Raw genomic sequence first — 15,290 nt, forward strand, 5'->3', positions numbered from 1 at the left:
ATAAGCTCGTCCACATACGTAACTAGAAAGAAAAAGAAGGGTCGCACAAAGGTAAGCGGCTAACTTAGACACGTCCAAGTGCCAAGAAATGCCCCCGGCGACGTCAGGTCCAGACCTCTCTCTACTCAGCTCTCCGCCGGGTTCCTGCAATGAACGACATATAGCAAAGCATAATGCCGCCTTACCTGCCCTGCCCTGACCTATCCTTGCCTTGCCTTGCCTTGCCTTGCCTTACGTGGGCACGTCCGCATTTTATTTAAATTTTTACTTCCATACATCAAGCATGGACACGTCCATATATAAATCTAATACATATGCAACTCGCATATATCTCTAACAGTATTGGACACAAATACACATGCATACATCGCCATACATTCATCCCAATCCCATACATGCCATGCTATATCCCCCTATGAAATACCTACCTCCTGGCAGGGACTTGATATATTGCATAGCTAGGTACCGTGTAGATAATCTACGAAATTTACGAGAAATGAAAATAAAATAAATTGAAATCACGAAGAAGCGGCGCGCGAACAAACAACCCCCCCCGAAAATGGATATAAGCCGCGAGCCGATTCTAGGTAAGCAACGAATGGTCGGGCGGGGGAGATAAGTACCTAGGTAGGTAGGTACTAGAGAGGAAGAAACGTCACCACCACCAAACACCACCCCTCCCCCCTTTGTCGAGAATACCTACCTACCTACGCTTACATAGTACCTTCACCTACCTCATACATACCCTCCATCCATCCCTACCTAGGTACCTAACCATACGGCTGAATCCAGAACCAGACAGCTACCTGGGTACCTAGATCGAAGAAGACCGCGAAAAAAAAGAAGAACCCCGGCCACGTGCGAAGCGGCCAGCGACCACTCACAATCCAGTCCAGGTAAAGACCTACGTGTGCATACCATGTACGTCTACGTCAAGCTAGGAAGTCAGGTGGTGATGAATATTTGCTATCGCGCGCGGGCGCGGGCGCGGGGAATATTTTCTATGGTTTTCCTATTTAGGACGCGCGCCCAGGTAGAGGGAGACAGAACAGAACAGAGCCAACATAGTGTACCATACCATACAATACAATACAACGCCTACCTCTACCTACCTGCCTACATAACGTTAGGTAGCTACATAGCAGCCAATTGGAAAGATCTCGAAAACGGCGCCGAGGCATATACCCTCGATTCGAACGAAGTTTCCCTGACCGGGCAAATTCCGCCCTGGTATGGGGTTCCATACGAAGTAATAGAAGTAAAAGCACACTCCAAGTATACTTCTTCTAGCTCTGTTCTGCTCGCTCTGCTCTAGCATAGGTAAGAAAGAAAGAATTGTCTCTCGTACGTACGTACCAAGGTACCTAAGACACGGCGCCAACAACCACTTCTGTCATACAGTCGTACGTTGCCCCGCGGAAAAAAAGAGGCGCGCCTATCTACCTGTCTACCTACCTCTACTTAACCTTCGATAGGTACTAAGTCAGCTACGTAATTTCCTCCCGAGGCGGATGTTATACTAGTGTGTGTGCATGTGTCTGTGTGTCTGTGTGTATTATATTGTATGTATTGTGCATGTGCCCCCTATCGTGATTCGCGCAGGTATTCAGCTCCTACCGAGATAAGCTCGTGGAGTCCCATGTGGGAAAACCCCTGTCCGCTCGCTCGCTAACTCGGCAAACCCAGTCATCGTCCTTCAAAACTCAATCTGACTTGTCTGACCGCCGTTCCACTGGCGTCAAATATCGTTTCTTATTAACCTTTCCGGCCAGTTCCCCGTACGCCATCCACGCACGCATATCGTGATGACAGTAGCTCAACATCGCCCCGGCAGAGTAGGTACATTATTGTGATATATTGTTAAGCATGTTAGCGAAGCTGACGGGGACACGAAGGGCGGGATGGCGTCAATATCTACTCAAGGCACACCTATCCGATCATCCACCTAGTGCCCCCCGTGACAAATACCACCGTAACGAGGCTCAGCAAGCAGTGTACTAACTAATTGCCCTTGTAATTGGAATCGTGAAGATCGCCGCTAACGGATGTTCAAAGGAAATCTGGCACCAGCAAGGAGTCCAAGTCATACTCTTGGTTAAGATTTAGCGTCCGACGGGAAGCCATCGGGCTATCTGAAGCCACGCTGAGGGGCTGAGTTGATGGAATTTGAGATATTACTTCTTGATGAGCTTATATTTGCCCCCCACAATTTCAAGCTCGCCGTCAGCTATCTTTTCCCCGAGGAATTCTTGCAGTTCCTCGTTGCTCCACGGGAAACCGTCCGCGATCAGCATCTTCATCATCATGGAGATCTGTCCGAGAGGCATTGCGGGGCTGGAGTTCGTCAGCATGCCCACGATGAATTGCCAGTATACTTGACGCTTTTCCTTCTCCTTCTCGCTCATTCCGGACTTGGCTTTGCGAGGCGTGGTTGGTCCTACATCAACGCCACTGGGGTTTGAAGCATGTGCCGCTTGAAGTGACGAAGGCTGCTCGGCATCTGAAAGCCGTTCGATAACAGCGTAAGTGTTGTCAGGGAGCCTACGAAGTACTTGCTTTTTCTCCCAAAATTCAAGGGCTGCTGTGAGAAGATCTTCATCCATCTCTAGCTTCATCCATAGGTCGTCAAACGCCCAACTAGACGAATTCTCTTCGCTAAAGGCGTTGATGACGGCTGCTTCGTAAGTACGAACTTTCTCCGATATTGTCCGGTCTTCGAGCTCCAGCTCCACTGTCGCCTGACCCAGATGATTAAGCCACTTAATCTTACGCGATGGTTTTAGACGTTCAAAAATAGTCTCGTACGTCTTCTGCATTTCCGCCACGCTAGAAGGCAGCACAAAGCGTTCTTCTCCTACTTCAGGCCAATAAAGTCGCGATAGGATTCGTGCATGGATCGTCCAGTCTTGAGCCACTTTATCTGGATGGTAAACTGCCCCACGATGGATGGCACCGTCAAGACGCGCTGAGTCTTGAATATCCTTGATCATCACGTCGCAAGCTTGCAGCGATGACTCTCCAAAGCGTTTCTTTAGTAAGTCAAGCACGCCAACCTCTTGCTTGAACCCCGTTCGTTCAGATAGTAACCGTTCACCTATTATGCTCTGAAATTCTTTGATAAACACTTCCGGAGAGCCAAGGGCACCGATAAGCGTACCGATGACATCCTCGGATTTCTGTCTTCTGTAATTGGAGCCCGCATCAACTGGAGCAGGGGTCCACTCTAAATCTTCGAAGTCCTCTGTTCGGCGTTCAGATTGATATCGATTAGAATCTTGCAATAACAATTCCACAAGTTCGACAAGTTTAGTATTGCGAGCCTCGGAATTGACCTCTTCGGGACTGCCTAGCAAACCGGTAACGACGATGCGAACCGCATCTTCTCGGGTACATAGATATAGCTGCAGGGAGTAGGCTACGCGGTCTAGTAGCACTCTTGAGTGATCTAATTTGTGAAATGTCCGGATCATGGCGATATACGTTCGAAGTATATCTAACGTCGAACGTCCCGCGTGTAGTAGGCGTTTTTGTAAGGTAGATGAGAATGCATTTGCGAGTTGTAATCTCCGTTGAGGCGTCGTAATTGCATAGCGGAGATCATCGATGGCACCTTCGCTATCTGGCCAGCTAACAACGATGTCGAAGAGCTCGTCAATTCGAAGCGCAGCAAGCCTCCCGATAGCAATCTCTTTCCATTTCTCTACATCCGACCAGCTGATTTGTATACCGCTACCGAGCCGGCTAGTAACTTCCACAGCTAATCTCGAGTATTGATTCTCAACCCAGTCCAGTAGCTCTTTAATACACTTGGGTTGCATTCTAATGCCGGTTGGGAGTCGTGCTCCCATCTGCAAGTCGTCATTGGACCCCCACACGCCCGCAAAGGTCTCTCGAATATAAGCAATCATCATCCCGTCGAGGAGTTCCGCAAAAAGAATTTGAAACTTTTCGCCGGCAAACCCAACGTTGCGTAAAGACTCTACTAGCTGGTGCAATTCCTTTCGTGCTGCGCTTACATTATCGGGATCTATGCTCTCCTTTCCCCGGCCGGGAGCTTGAGATACTGCTCCCACGCCAAGCAGCGTTTTCATCAGCTGGCCAAGGGTCGATCTTAGAGCATTTATCATGGCATTGGACATGGAGTTCGCCACAATGGCATGTAGATCGCGCTGGAATTTCAGGAGAGCAAGCTCTGCAGGCTCTTCGTCCATAGCCCGAAGAATCAGTGATAGCCCGTATAGATACTGCCTATTCGCAGCTTCCAAAGTCCGTATACTACCTAGTAGGACTTGCGTCCGGTCCGAGTAGCCATCGCAGACAGACAGGAGCGGTAAGACATGGGTCACAAAATGCAGCCGGACCTGCTGCGTGTGCCAGGCGAGTATATCGCCGGTGCGACTAGCCAGTGGAAGACGTACAGCCGGGATTAAGGCATCACGGAGCGCGTCCCGGAACTCTGCATCGTCGGCATCCTGCGAGCTCGGTAGAGCCCCGAACGAGTCCTCCGCGGTGACGGAGGGCGGGAGCGCGATGCGGGACGTGACCACGTGCCACGACCGGTCAAAGCGGGTCTGCTGCTGGGCGTGGGACTGCTCCTCTGGCGACGTCAGCAAGAATTGGGAATCTGTGGCTTTCTGGGGCGTCTGGTTTAAAGGGCCCCCAAAAGTCTGGCTTTGATTCTGACTCTGACTCTGACTGTGGCTCTGACCAGGGAACCGCAGCGAGGAGGTAGAATACGGCGTAGGCTGAGACGCATTAGTCTGGAAGACAGATTGGATGGCGTGTCTCCTTCGCGCGTTCCACCTGGTATCGGTATCCGCAGTCATCTCTCGTTGCTATTGTCGGCAGTGGCAGCTTTAGATGAGAACTTAGCTGATAACATCGATGTACGATGTACCATGGCCCCTCCCCCCTTGGCCCTTGGCAGATAGGTACTACCTACAACAACCGCCACACGACGAAAAAAAATCAAATCAGTAACGATTAAAAAAAAACCTTGGTATGGAGCTTGTAAGAATTATTTTTAGCGAGTTGAAAACGGTCCCTCCTAGTCGTCGCGTCGTTTAAGGCAGTTAGCTACCTAGTTTCGTATGGAGTAGGTAATTTCGAGTTAAGGGCTGACAAGGTTCATGTGAGGTATGTTGTATGTGTATGCGTGTAGCTTACCTACCTCTACCTACCTAGGCAGAATCGATTTGTTTTGGAATCTCGGGGCGGTTTAGGTAGGCGGTGAAATGGCATTGCTACTGCCCGCGGCTAACAGCGTCCCGTCATTAGGTGAGCGCGATCATCACTCATGGTCCGTGCGCGATGTGCAAAGTACCTCTATCAGGTACCTGTTACACTCAGGGCTTATGTGTACAATACCTTGCCCCACCGGGGCCTGTACAGTGCAGGTGGTGCCTTACCTGTTATCAGCTTGTACTACAGAATGCCTCGCGCGGCTGAAGCGTTTATCGCAACATCCTCTCGCACTAGTAATCCGGCCCGCACCCCAACCGTGCACCTAGTACCTATTAGCTTAGTTTAGGTACCTCTTTTTAACCCTAAGACGTCTTAGGTAGCGTTAGGCACAATACCTACTGTAATTTCCTTCGCCGATACGGATGCTGCATTGGTATACATTCATGTATAATGTGCCAGGTATATATGCAGGACATTTAGCGAGGGTATCAAGCGTATGTAATACTTAGCGTAGTGCATATATACAAATATACATAATGTACCTTAACTTGGGTAAGTATGTCAAGGTATGCGAAGTATGCGAAGCTCGTCTAACCAGGATGTAAATAACATTACCTAGGTAAGTAAGATACGCTAGCGATAAGGCCTTACGATCGATGTTCCAATTTCGCTCTCGTTACTCTTAATCTGAGAACTTAAAAATACCTACCTAAAGAGATTAGAAATACTTTTCTTGCCCATGTACGTTCTCTATCTCCAAGGTTTATTTATCATTTATGACACCATCTAAACCGTACATCGGAAATAATGTTAATTACGTAGGTACTACCTAGTTACACTATAACATATAAGGGTATTATTAGGGTATTTTATGCATATCGGGACTGCGGAGAATTCTTGGGAGTAATTAAACTCTCCCAGAATATTTGCATACACAACGCTGGGTTGGAAGAGGGGAAAAGCATTAAACTTGCCCTCCCCCCTGTCCTCCCCCCGCCTCCCCTCTTCTCCAACTACATACAGACATACATACTTACCTCTTACACAGTATGGTGTTAGGTATGGTGGGCGAAGAAGAGACCATTTTGGTTGACTGCGGCGTCGACGAATAGCGAGCCCGTCCTACCCTGCAATGCAAGTCGCAATGTGGGCGAGAAACGTGCTGCGGGGGCACACGAATAGAAACCACGCATCAAGTCGGCCGGTCAGCATGGCCACGCACTGCTTCTAGCGTTGCTACGGCGCCTCAAAGGTACTCTCAAGTATCTTTCCCCTGCTACGTACGTCGTATCCCCCCTCCCCCTCCTTTGCCCTCCCCCCTCTTACCATTTCTCTCCCACCCGCAACATGAAACGAGGTACGACGACGCAGATCTGTCAGACGCAAGCCCATACTATGTACGGCCTTACAGCGTAAAAAGCTAGGCATAGGGACGGCTGAGACGAGTCAGATGGTTTAGGGCTGACATAGGTGGTTGCGCAGAAGCTAATCTGTCCCGTCTTTAAAAATACCTGACTATATCATGATGAACTAAAAGTCGGACTTCGTTCAGTGATACCACCAATTTTGAGTAAACAAGACGCTTGGTGCGATTGGTGGCTCGTATGGACGTAGTACCTCATAGTACCTCGCCATACGAAGCCCTCTCTTTTATTTGTCGCCGCATATTTGCATGTGCGTGAATTATCCCTTTCCCGTTTGGGGATCGTTTGATATATCGTACCAAGTTTTACATTTACAACCAGGTCTAAATCATGAAGTTCGTCAGTTCATGGCAGCTGCCCGAGTTCTGGACTGGGCGCTCCGAACACTTGATCAGCAGCTGCTCAACTTCTTTTAGGAGACGCATATGCATAGTAAGCGCAGAAGACGCAGGAGAATGTTCTTTCGGTTACATTCGAAGTCAAGCTAGCACTCGCCTCCCACGTTCAGCCTGCAGCTTTCACACGTGTAGGTCAGGCGGTTTGGGGCACGTTGGACCGGGGCTGTCTGCGAGCTCTCAAATTCGACTAGACCTTGCAGTGTAGTAATCACCACCCATCTAGAACTGTTTCATGAGCTGCACTGCAACCAAAGCAGCTCTTGGTGGTGTGGTTCGCAAGACCGCGTGGTCGGTCTCCAGCGGCCACTCCGTAAATCCGGTACTATACACTTTTTAAGTTAGTGAGTATCGGCTGCGTTTTCCGCCGTACGTCCCGAAGAAGCCGACCATATTGTGTATTGTACAATGCAAGACCTACCTAATGTCTCTGCCGTTAAAGCGATGCGGCGCGGAACCGTGTTAGTGCGCAATCAGCGTACGGGTTAGTCGCAAGTTAAGGACGATCGAACAATAATTCCAAAAATGGCCTTGAAATTAGCTCGCAAGACTAACCCTTTAACCAGCCGAATCGGCGAGACACTACGTGCTGTAGGTATACGGCGCAGCAAGAGATGTTATGGTCTACCATAGTACAACTCATGACATAACAAGTGGGATCGACGCTTGCTTGAGATTGCTCGATGTATCGGTAACATCGTCTTGCCGTCGATTGCAGCGCTCGCAGTTCTAGGTTAATAAGTTCCTGGTCAAGTTCCTATTCTTGGCAGGTGTAATGAAAATAGCTTCGGTCGGTCCCGAAGCATTATGCTAACAACTTTGTAAATGTTCCTTGCAGCTGAGGAACTATACTATGTCAAGGCAATCTGAAATGTCCATGTAATATCGCAGAGTTGTAAATTAAAAACACGCTTTACCATCTGTACGTTTTGTTGGTCTGTGAGCGCGATTTCTCCGTGGGGTGGGCGAGCAATGCGAATACCCGTCGACGGCTACTAGGCATTGACGCAATCTGTACCTAATCTATCCATCGTCTTGCGATAAGCATAACCTACCTGGATCGATAGGGGTATGCACAGGCAACATCCGTTGAGGCTCGTAAGTCCATCATACGGAGATAATTGCGTACCCCACGGCCCCCAACGCTTTCGTACAACCGCCCGCGGTCTGTGGTGTTGCGGAGTGTCCGATGTTGATGTTGTGAGATGGTGACACGGCTTGTCAAACCGGTCGGTTGGTGACCACCTACCTCTTTTAACTCTTAGATCTATCTGCCCTTTTATTGTTATACCCGTTTCGAAGCGTAAAGCTGTGCTATTTTGCGCCGTACTCTGGGGTCAGCTGGAACGCTTGCCTCTAGGTAATGATTGATAATCTCACAAATTCTCGGCGGAGTTGGGAACAAACAATTATAGCGAGCCGAGGTTCGCACCCTCCCAACATCCGCTGGCGTTATGGTTGTACACACTTAAGACCTATACACCGAGCAAGAGTGATATAGGTGCGGGTAGTTTTCCTAAACTGGTGGCTATCGGAATTTAGGAAAATACCTTTTTTTCAATCAAAAATCCTGACATCATCAATTTGTTGGTCTAGACTTCTCTATGTTCGTTCGTTCGTTGTCGCTTATCCAAGCTTAGCGAAATTGTTGAATTTTATAGTGAGGTACCTTAGGTTAGGTACGTATTTTGGTCGGCTCGACCTTGTCTCGCACGCCGCTTACCGAATTAGGCGCTTGACCAGCCGATTCCATGTCCACTTAATCACCGCGCAGTCCAATGAAATCAAGCTCATTGGCACGGACATAGATCCTACCTAGGTAGGTATGCTATGCTATTGACGTGCTTAATAGCAAGGTCCGTCTAGGGTTCCGGCGCGGAGTCCCGACAACCTATACTTCGGCGTTGAATCATGGGTTTGTATCGTACGCTTTCGACGGCGCAGCGTCGGGTGGAGATAAGTACTAATAAATACTAATGCCGAAGTGTCGGTTAAAAATCAAACTTTCGTGATGTTTGGACTGGATGTCATACATCGGGATTTGATTGTGGATAATAGGTCGATTGATCATAATGAATTTGTTGTTTATGGCAGAAAAGAGTGCATACAAAAGGGCAAGGTATGTACCTAAAGCAGGTCCGGCTGACCAGTCCGATCCACAAATGCATGTAATATGACTGGTCAAAATGACTACTTTTGTGGATCTTAACTGTGCTGTGCCGGTCTCTTATCAATTAACTGTAGCTAACTCGGCAATATCTTACCCAATCCAACCTTTTGGGAGGACAACGAGTTAAAGGTCGTTAGATTATTACATAGTATATTACATAGTAGTTTCTAGAGATCAAACCATTTTGTTAGACTATTTCGTATACATTATGGATACCGACGAAGCGAGTTATTAGACCTCGTGACGTTACCTAAATGACAAATGCAAACATCTTGTCCGGCCTTCCGATCTTTTGAATAACTATCGGCTGATGTAATCCAAATGATTTTGAGATAGGCTATAACTTTTGGGTTGGGAAATTTATATAGTGTGGGGAGATAAGCTAGGTACCTAGGTAACTACGTAGTATAGAAGGTAATGTAAGGTACGCATCCTTGGACCTTCCCGTCTTGCGTACCTAATGTATTGTACGTAAACTCACCTCAGGTACTAAACCTAACCGGTATGCCCTGTCTTATTTAGTGCAAGGCCAGGGTTTTATTTATTTATACATACAAAATCATCCACGATGGATTCAAGCTTGAACTTAAACCAGGTCGATCCACATGGCATTTCCTTCACGGAAGGAGCCTTTAGGTTTAGACACTAAGCCCTGCAGGTCGACGTTGTGTACAGAGGTACCCGATGATGCAACCCGTCTCCACTTGATTTGTTAATGGTCGCCGTCCTAAGAAATTTCATGGATCGCAAAAAATGCGTGGACATGTACTTTTTTTTACAAGTTCATCGCAAAAAGAGAGAGGAGACAAAAACAAAAAGGTACCTCTCTCTCTATCTACCCCAGGATCTTCAGAAAACAAGACCAAGACAGATCAGCTTCTACGATCTACTACCCAATTATATCAACCCAAGGCACCATCCATACAATCGGCGCACATGGTCTCTTTGAAAACGTCGCAACGATCGTCTCCTCAATCAATCTGAAGACCAATGCCGTAGCTCGCAGCCTGCTTCTATTTCTGGCAGCATTGCACACAGGCAATTCAGGGCACATGGCTTTTTTTTCTCCTCTCCTCATGCAACCTCTGGATCCCCGGTCCAAGGGCTGTGCTCGCGTCGCTTTTCCTTTTCTCCAACATACTATGTAGTCTCTCCAGATTCCAACAGACGGTCGGGTAGCACTGTATCCGAGGTTCCTGCAACCTTACCTCATATTGTTTTATATAGGTACATACTAGTAGCTATAGGTGCCTTATCGAACGTAAGCAGAGCAACGCTCTGCTTACTTGACGATATCATCTACCGGACCATACCATCTTGACGTAAAGTACCTACCTAGGTAGCTAGCTGTTAGTTATGTAATTTGGTATAGGACGCGGCATTACGATTCGGCCGATCTCACCTCCCGTTCAGAAAAGCCCATGCGTCAAAGATCTGGGGCCCCTTGTTTGGTGTATCTGACGCTGCAGAACGAAGCTACATTATTTTGTATCACACACGTTCAACTACGTATAGTCTACCTGGTAACCCAACCACCGCCGCTCATAGTGCGTTACGCCACACGCCAGGAAACCTCTCCGCTCGCTATTTTCGAACTGCCCGATCTACTAGGTTATTCGTCAACTATACGAAACGCCATATACGTACGGTGGCGTCAGTTAATTGGCGGAGGGTTGCCCACCGAGTGAGTTCTGCTTCGCTATGCTTTGTATTGTCTTGCTTCATGAAACGGGCGGCGCGATAAGAGCGATATTGTAGGTACGAATACCGAGAGGGGAGACAGACCCTTGATGAACATACGCAACGAATTGCATACTAACAACCTTGGGACCCAGCTGGACCCCTCACGTGGTAAGAACTTGTTTCGGCCGAATAGTGTCAGAGCAGAGCAGCAAGAAAGCGGATATTTTTCTTTTTCTTCTGAGAAGAAATGGAAGGGCGGAGAGTTCCACTGTTTCATTGCATACGGTCTTGGTTTTGGTAACGGGCGTTCTTCGTTACGACATAGCGAATTTCTAGATGAATGCAATAATAACCTATAAACTGGGTCTAATAGCACGCCAGCACGCGTAGGATACGGTGGGTACAGCTGGTATGGTACGATGGAAACTCTACTACTATAAGCAGGCACTTCCATACGGAATAGGTTATCGATCAAGGTAAAGTATCTCCCAATATGGAAGCTGGTTACGGACTTGTACTTTGTCATGTGTATTATGCCCTTAACTTTTCATGTACTGTAACACCATCCCCTGCTCGCCACCTGGCTACAGGCCTTGCAGCTTTTTGCATCTCTTGCTAGCTATACCTAACCTATACTGGCTATGGTAGGTAGTCCTGCAGCTGTAATCTTCCCCTGGTAAGGGGTTTATCCCCATACCTCCATTGTCTTCCCCAGCAACTCGGGCTTTGAGATCATTTATGAATCTTCCCCACGGAGTCTCTGTCAGGGTATGATGGCATAGCACAAAGCAAGCGGAAATCGCTTCTTTCCCTAACCTTAACCCAATCAGTGGCGATAGCCTCTCGGTCCCGATCACGTTTGCCAGCTAGTCTAGCTCTAGCAGGTAAGTAACAAGAACACAATGCCGGGACGCTGAGACGAAATTCGCCAACACTATATCACTAGAATGTCACAAGCCCAAGAAATTGCAAATAGTACTACTCAGAGAAAGAGTATTCCAATTCTGTTAATGTCCAAAATATACAAGGTCAAATGATCATAGATCGAAGCTCGAACTAAGTAAGACAAGATATCGAAAAGTAAAAGGGGGTATATGCTTAATCTTCCGCGCCATATCTCCAGAGCTCGTAAATCCCCTCAAAATCATAATCCCATAGACTCCATGTAAAGATATGTCCGATTGTTTTGCATGCCAGTCGAGCCGTCGTCTAAACCCTATCCCGCTCCAGATGATTCTCATAGCTTCCATGTTTGCAGCTTCGGAATCTTCAACAATCGCCCGTCCCTCATTTGAATCATACAAAAAGCAGTCTGATTTTTTTTTCTTTTTTCTTTTTTCTTTTTTTTCGATTCTTAGTTGTTTCGCCTTTGCTTGCACTTGTCGTGTAGTAAATGTCCATTGCGAGCCTTTAACATCGATTAGCTCATGAGTTTGAATTTACGAAATATGGGTCAAAACTTACAGTAGTCCTGGTGAACTCAGCACCGCAGTTGGGGCATGTTGCCTTAGCAGCTTGTCCCGACTTCTCACGCTGGTGTCTCAGGAGGTTGCTAAAGGTGGAAAACTGTCTTCCGTTGCAGCCGTGTTCCCAGCATTGCGGTTTGGGCCGGCTCTGTACAACACGGACGTGGCCGGATTCCTGCCCGGTAGCACTACCAGAAGAAAGAACTTGAGGAGGTTGGACAGGATACATCATTGCAGGTTCAGGCATCGGGGGTGACGGGCGGCTGTAACAATTATGAGCAATGGTATTTCATATATATGCCTAATATCGTACGAACCTGTAGTGCGAAGGTAGGCCATGCGCGGATGGAGGTGGCGGGGGGTAGCCCGGAGAATAGTTCAAACCCAAGTAATCGGCGGGTGGCCTGTTAAAGCTATTATTAGCACGATAAAAATCGCATCGTTCTCTGAAGCAACTTACAATGAAGAGAAGTGAGATGCAAACATCGGCGAGCCGTGGTCAGGTAGAGGCGATGTTGAGTAAGATGGCATATATGATCCTGCCATAGTCGTCGCAGGCTCTGCAAGAAGAGATATTTGCGATGGCGCTGTCGAGTACACGGGCACGGGCGATGCAGAAGAAAACTCATGCATTGACAACGTAGGAGACTGAGAAGCGGAGGAGTATGTGCTCATGGCGCGGCGTGCTCGAACTGTTGTCTTAGAATCCCGTCTAGCTTGATCTCGCTGCCTCTTGAGTTCTCGCTGCTCTGGCGTAAATGTGAACCGTGGAGGGCTGGAAGTTAAAGATCGGGAGGCACTCGGGGGAGTCATGCTAGCATCTGAACCGTGGCCGACAGAACTTAGATCGTGCCCGAGTAGATCATGACCCGACTCAAGACCAGGCCATGTGTAAGTGGAGCGGGGAATTCCCATCTCCAATCTGGGATCGAAAGCTACTGCTACAGTACTGTTTATTGTGAGCGCCAGTTTTGTAATGATCGGTTCTTAATAGACTAACCTCATTGTGGATGTTACTGAAGGTGGTGGTAAAGAAGATGTAGAAGGGAAAGACTCCTGGACTGGTTCAACCTTTAATGAAGGTATGTCTTGAGATTGAAATTGTCTCTCGTTCCACTCAGCATCCAAAGCAGCCCGGGAGGGTAAAGCCGGATAAGATGCGTGGTTTGGTATTGATGGCGCAGAGCAATGAGGGCCACTTGTGTAAGACGCTTGGGGTCCTCGCGAAGATACTGGTCGGCTATGATACGAATCGACAAGATTCAAGTTGCGAAACCCTGCTGTTGTTGAGACTGTACTGCTAGCTCTTGACCTAGGTGGGTGTGAGTAAGAATCTTCGGAATCCCGGTTTATTCGAGGGTAATGATCCATTATCGAAGATAGCAAAAGAAAACACACGTACAATATCACTACGTCTGTAGTCGAGCTGAGCTGGTGTATATAACTAAGTTGTTGACGGCTGAAGTCGAGATGGGGAGGCGATTCTTATGACTTATAGGAACGACAAAGGCCAAGCTGTTTCGTAAAGACGGATATGAGAATATGTAGTTCGTGTAGGAAGACTTTAAACGGCTTGGTTTGGGTAAGCGTTTTGTATCTGAGAATCTCAGCCTCAGTAGTCGCGATGGCAGGACAGCAGGAACATCAAGTGCTTATAAATTTATCGAAGACAGTACCCTGGTGGAGCACCTCTGGCTTCGACCTTACGTATTGTATGGTGCTGCGTGGGAGAAGATGGGGACCTTGTCAACACAGATGTGTACAGCAGAGTACATCTCGCAGTCTACGCCGTGAAGCTAGTACCTAGTGTAGCTAGGTACATGGATGGTCTAGTCAAAAAGGCGGGTACGACACAAATACTATGTAGGGCAGGGTGAAGAAGAAGTGGGTGTGGGGTGCGACGAGGAAGACCCTGCTACACATACATGGGCAGAAGTACCTCGCCTGTCCTGGTGGATCACTTCTTCACCACCTGGTCTGTCCTGGATCGACCGGGGCTGATACGTACATATGTAGGCACACACATAGTACATAAACGGGAGACGGGGAGAGGACCGGGGTGATGAGAGAAGAGCGGGGGTCAGAAGAGAGGATAGAATTGAGGAGACATATGATAACAGGCTGGGCAGGCTGAGTAGGGGTATGGCACTAGCATACCCCAGCGATTTGCTTGCTTGATCAAAGCTCGGTTCGACAAGACAGCAATTGATCCCAGGCACACGCATACTGCCACCTTGACAGGACCGTGACGGCTGCTATGATGACAGGGGAAACGTATATGTGGTTGCTTGGTTCCTGGCATCTATAACGTAAGTAACGCACATAGAATGGGGGGTTAGGGTCAGCGATAAGGCGGCGTGCGCGGGTTGGGAGAGTTGCATCAAAAGACATATCATCGTAGAGCTAGCTTCGAGAGTCCGAGATGGAGATAGACTCACAACCAGAGGGGTGTATCTAAGCCGAGCGCGGCAAGGCCTAGCACGGGGTAGAGTGGCTTTGGCGTTTCTTCGCGGAGAACATAAGCAAGCAGGCAGTGCCAACTCTGCGACTTGTTCTTGGTTGACCTGCCTCATCCATACCCATAAAACCCCCCATCTAACCCAACTCGCTCAGGCTACCGTGTGGTCCGTACTGTATCGCGCGTGTTTCTACGGCACGGCAAGCCTGTAAGCGTACGGCTGCAAGGGTCTTCTGGCGCAAGAAGCGATGTACGTAGTTAGGGAAAAGCTACGAGAACGTGTTATGAACCATTGATCAGTCGGCAATTAGGAAATTACCATTGTCCGACTGTCAAGGGTTAGAGTGTGATCGTAGGGAAAGATATATCAAAGAAAAGACCATGTTAAAGCAACCAGGAACGTGGCATCTAAACCGAGGTATCCACGAGATTCTCGACTCCAGTCCCGCCGTTCGAGGCCGTACGGCTCCGGGACCGATGTCAATGGACCCTTTTTCTGTTCTATTCGCA

At 48.2% G+C, this 15,290-nt stretch overlaps 2 protein-coding genes across 2 annotated transcripts; both read right to left on the reverse strand.

The window, feature by feature from the left end:
- Positions 1-1,699: 1,699 nt before the first annotated feature.
- Positions 1,700-5,030, reverse strand: F4812DRAFT_265306 (uncharacterized protein). Its single transcript, XM_047930844.1, has 2 exons — positions 2,179-5,030; positions 1,700-2,090 (listed from the first exon to the last, which is right to left on the reverse strand). The coding sequence occupies exons 1-2, from the start codon at positions 4,824-4,826 to the stop codon at positions 2,084-2,086; spliced, it is 2,655 nt and encodes an 884-aa protein (XP_047792743.1). The 5' UTR covers positions 4,827-5,030; the 3' UTR covers positions 1,700-2,083.
- Positions 5,031-12,210: 7,180 nt separating this feature from the next.
- Positions 12,211-13,693, reverse strand: F4812DRAFT_456438 (uncharacterized protein; the record flags this gene model as incomplete). The annotated part of the gene is made up of 5 exons (XM_047936990.1): positions 12,211-12,264; positions 12,321-12,585; positions 12,640-12,726; positions 12,783-13,271; positions 13,323-13,693. 5 exons carry the CDS (start codon positions 13,691-13,693, stop codon positions 12,211-12,213), a joined length of 1,266 nt encoding a protein of 421 aa, XP_047792744.1.
- Positions 13,694-15,290: the final 1,597 nt, after the last annotated feature.

The sequence above is a fragment of the Daldinia caldariorum genome, assembly GCF_022478825.1.
Source record: "Daldinia caldariorum strain CBS 122874 unplaced genomic scaffold F4812scaffold_3, whole genome shotgun sequence".
Lineage (NCBI taxonomy): Eukaryota > Fungi > Ascomycota > Sordariomycetes > Xylariales > Hypoxylaceae > Daldinia > Daldinia caldariorum.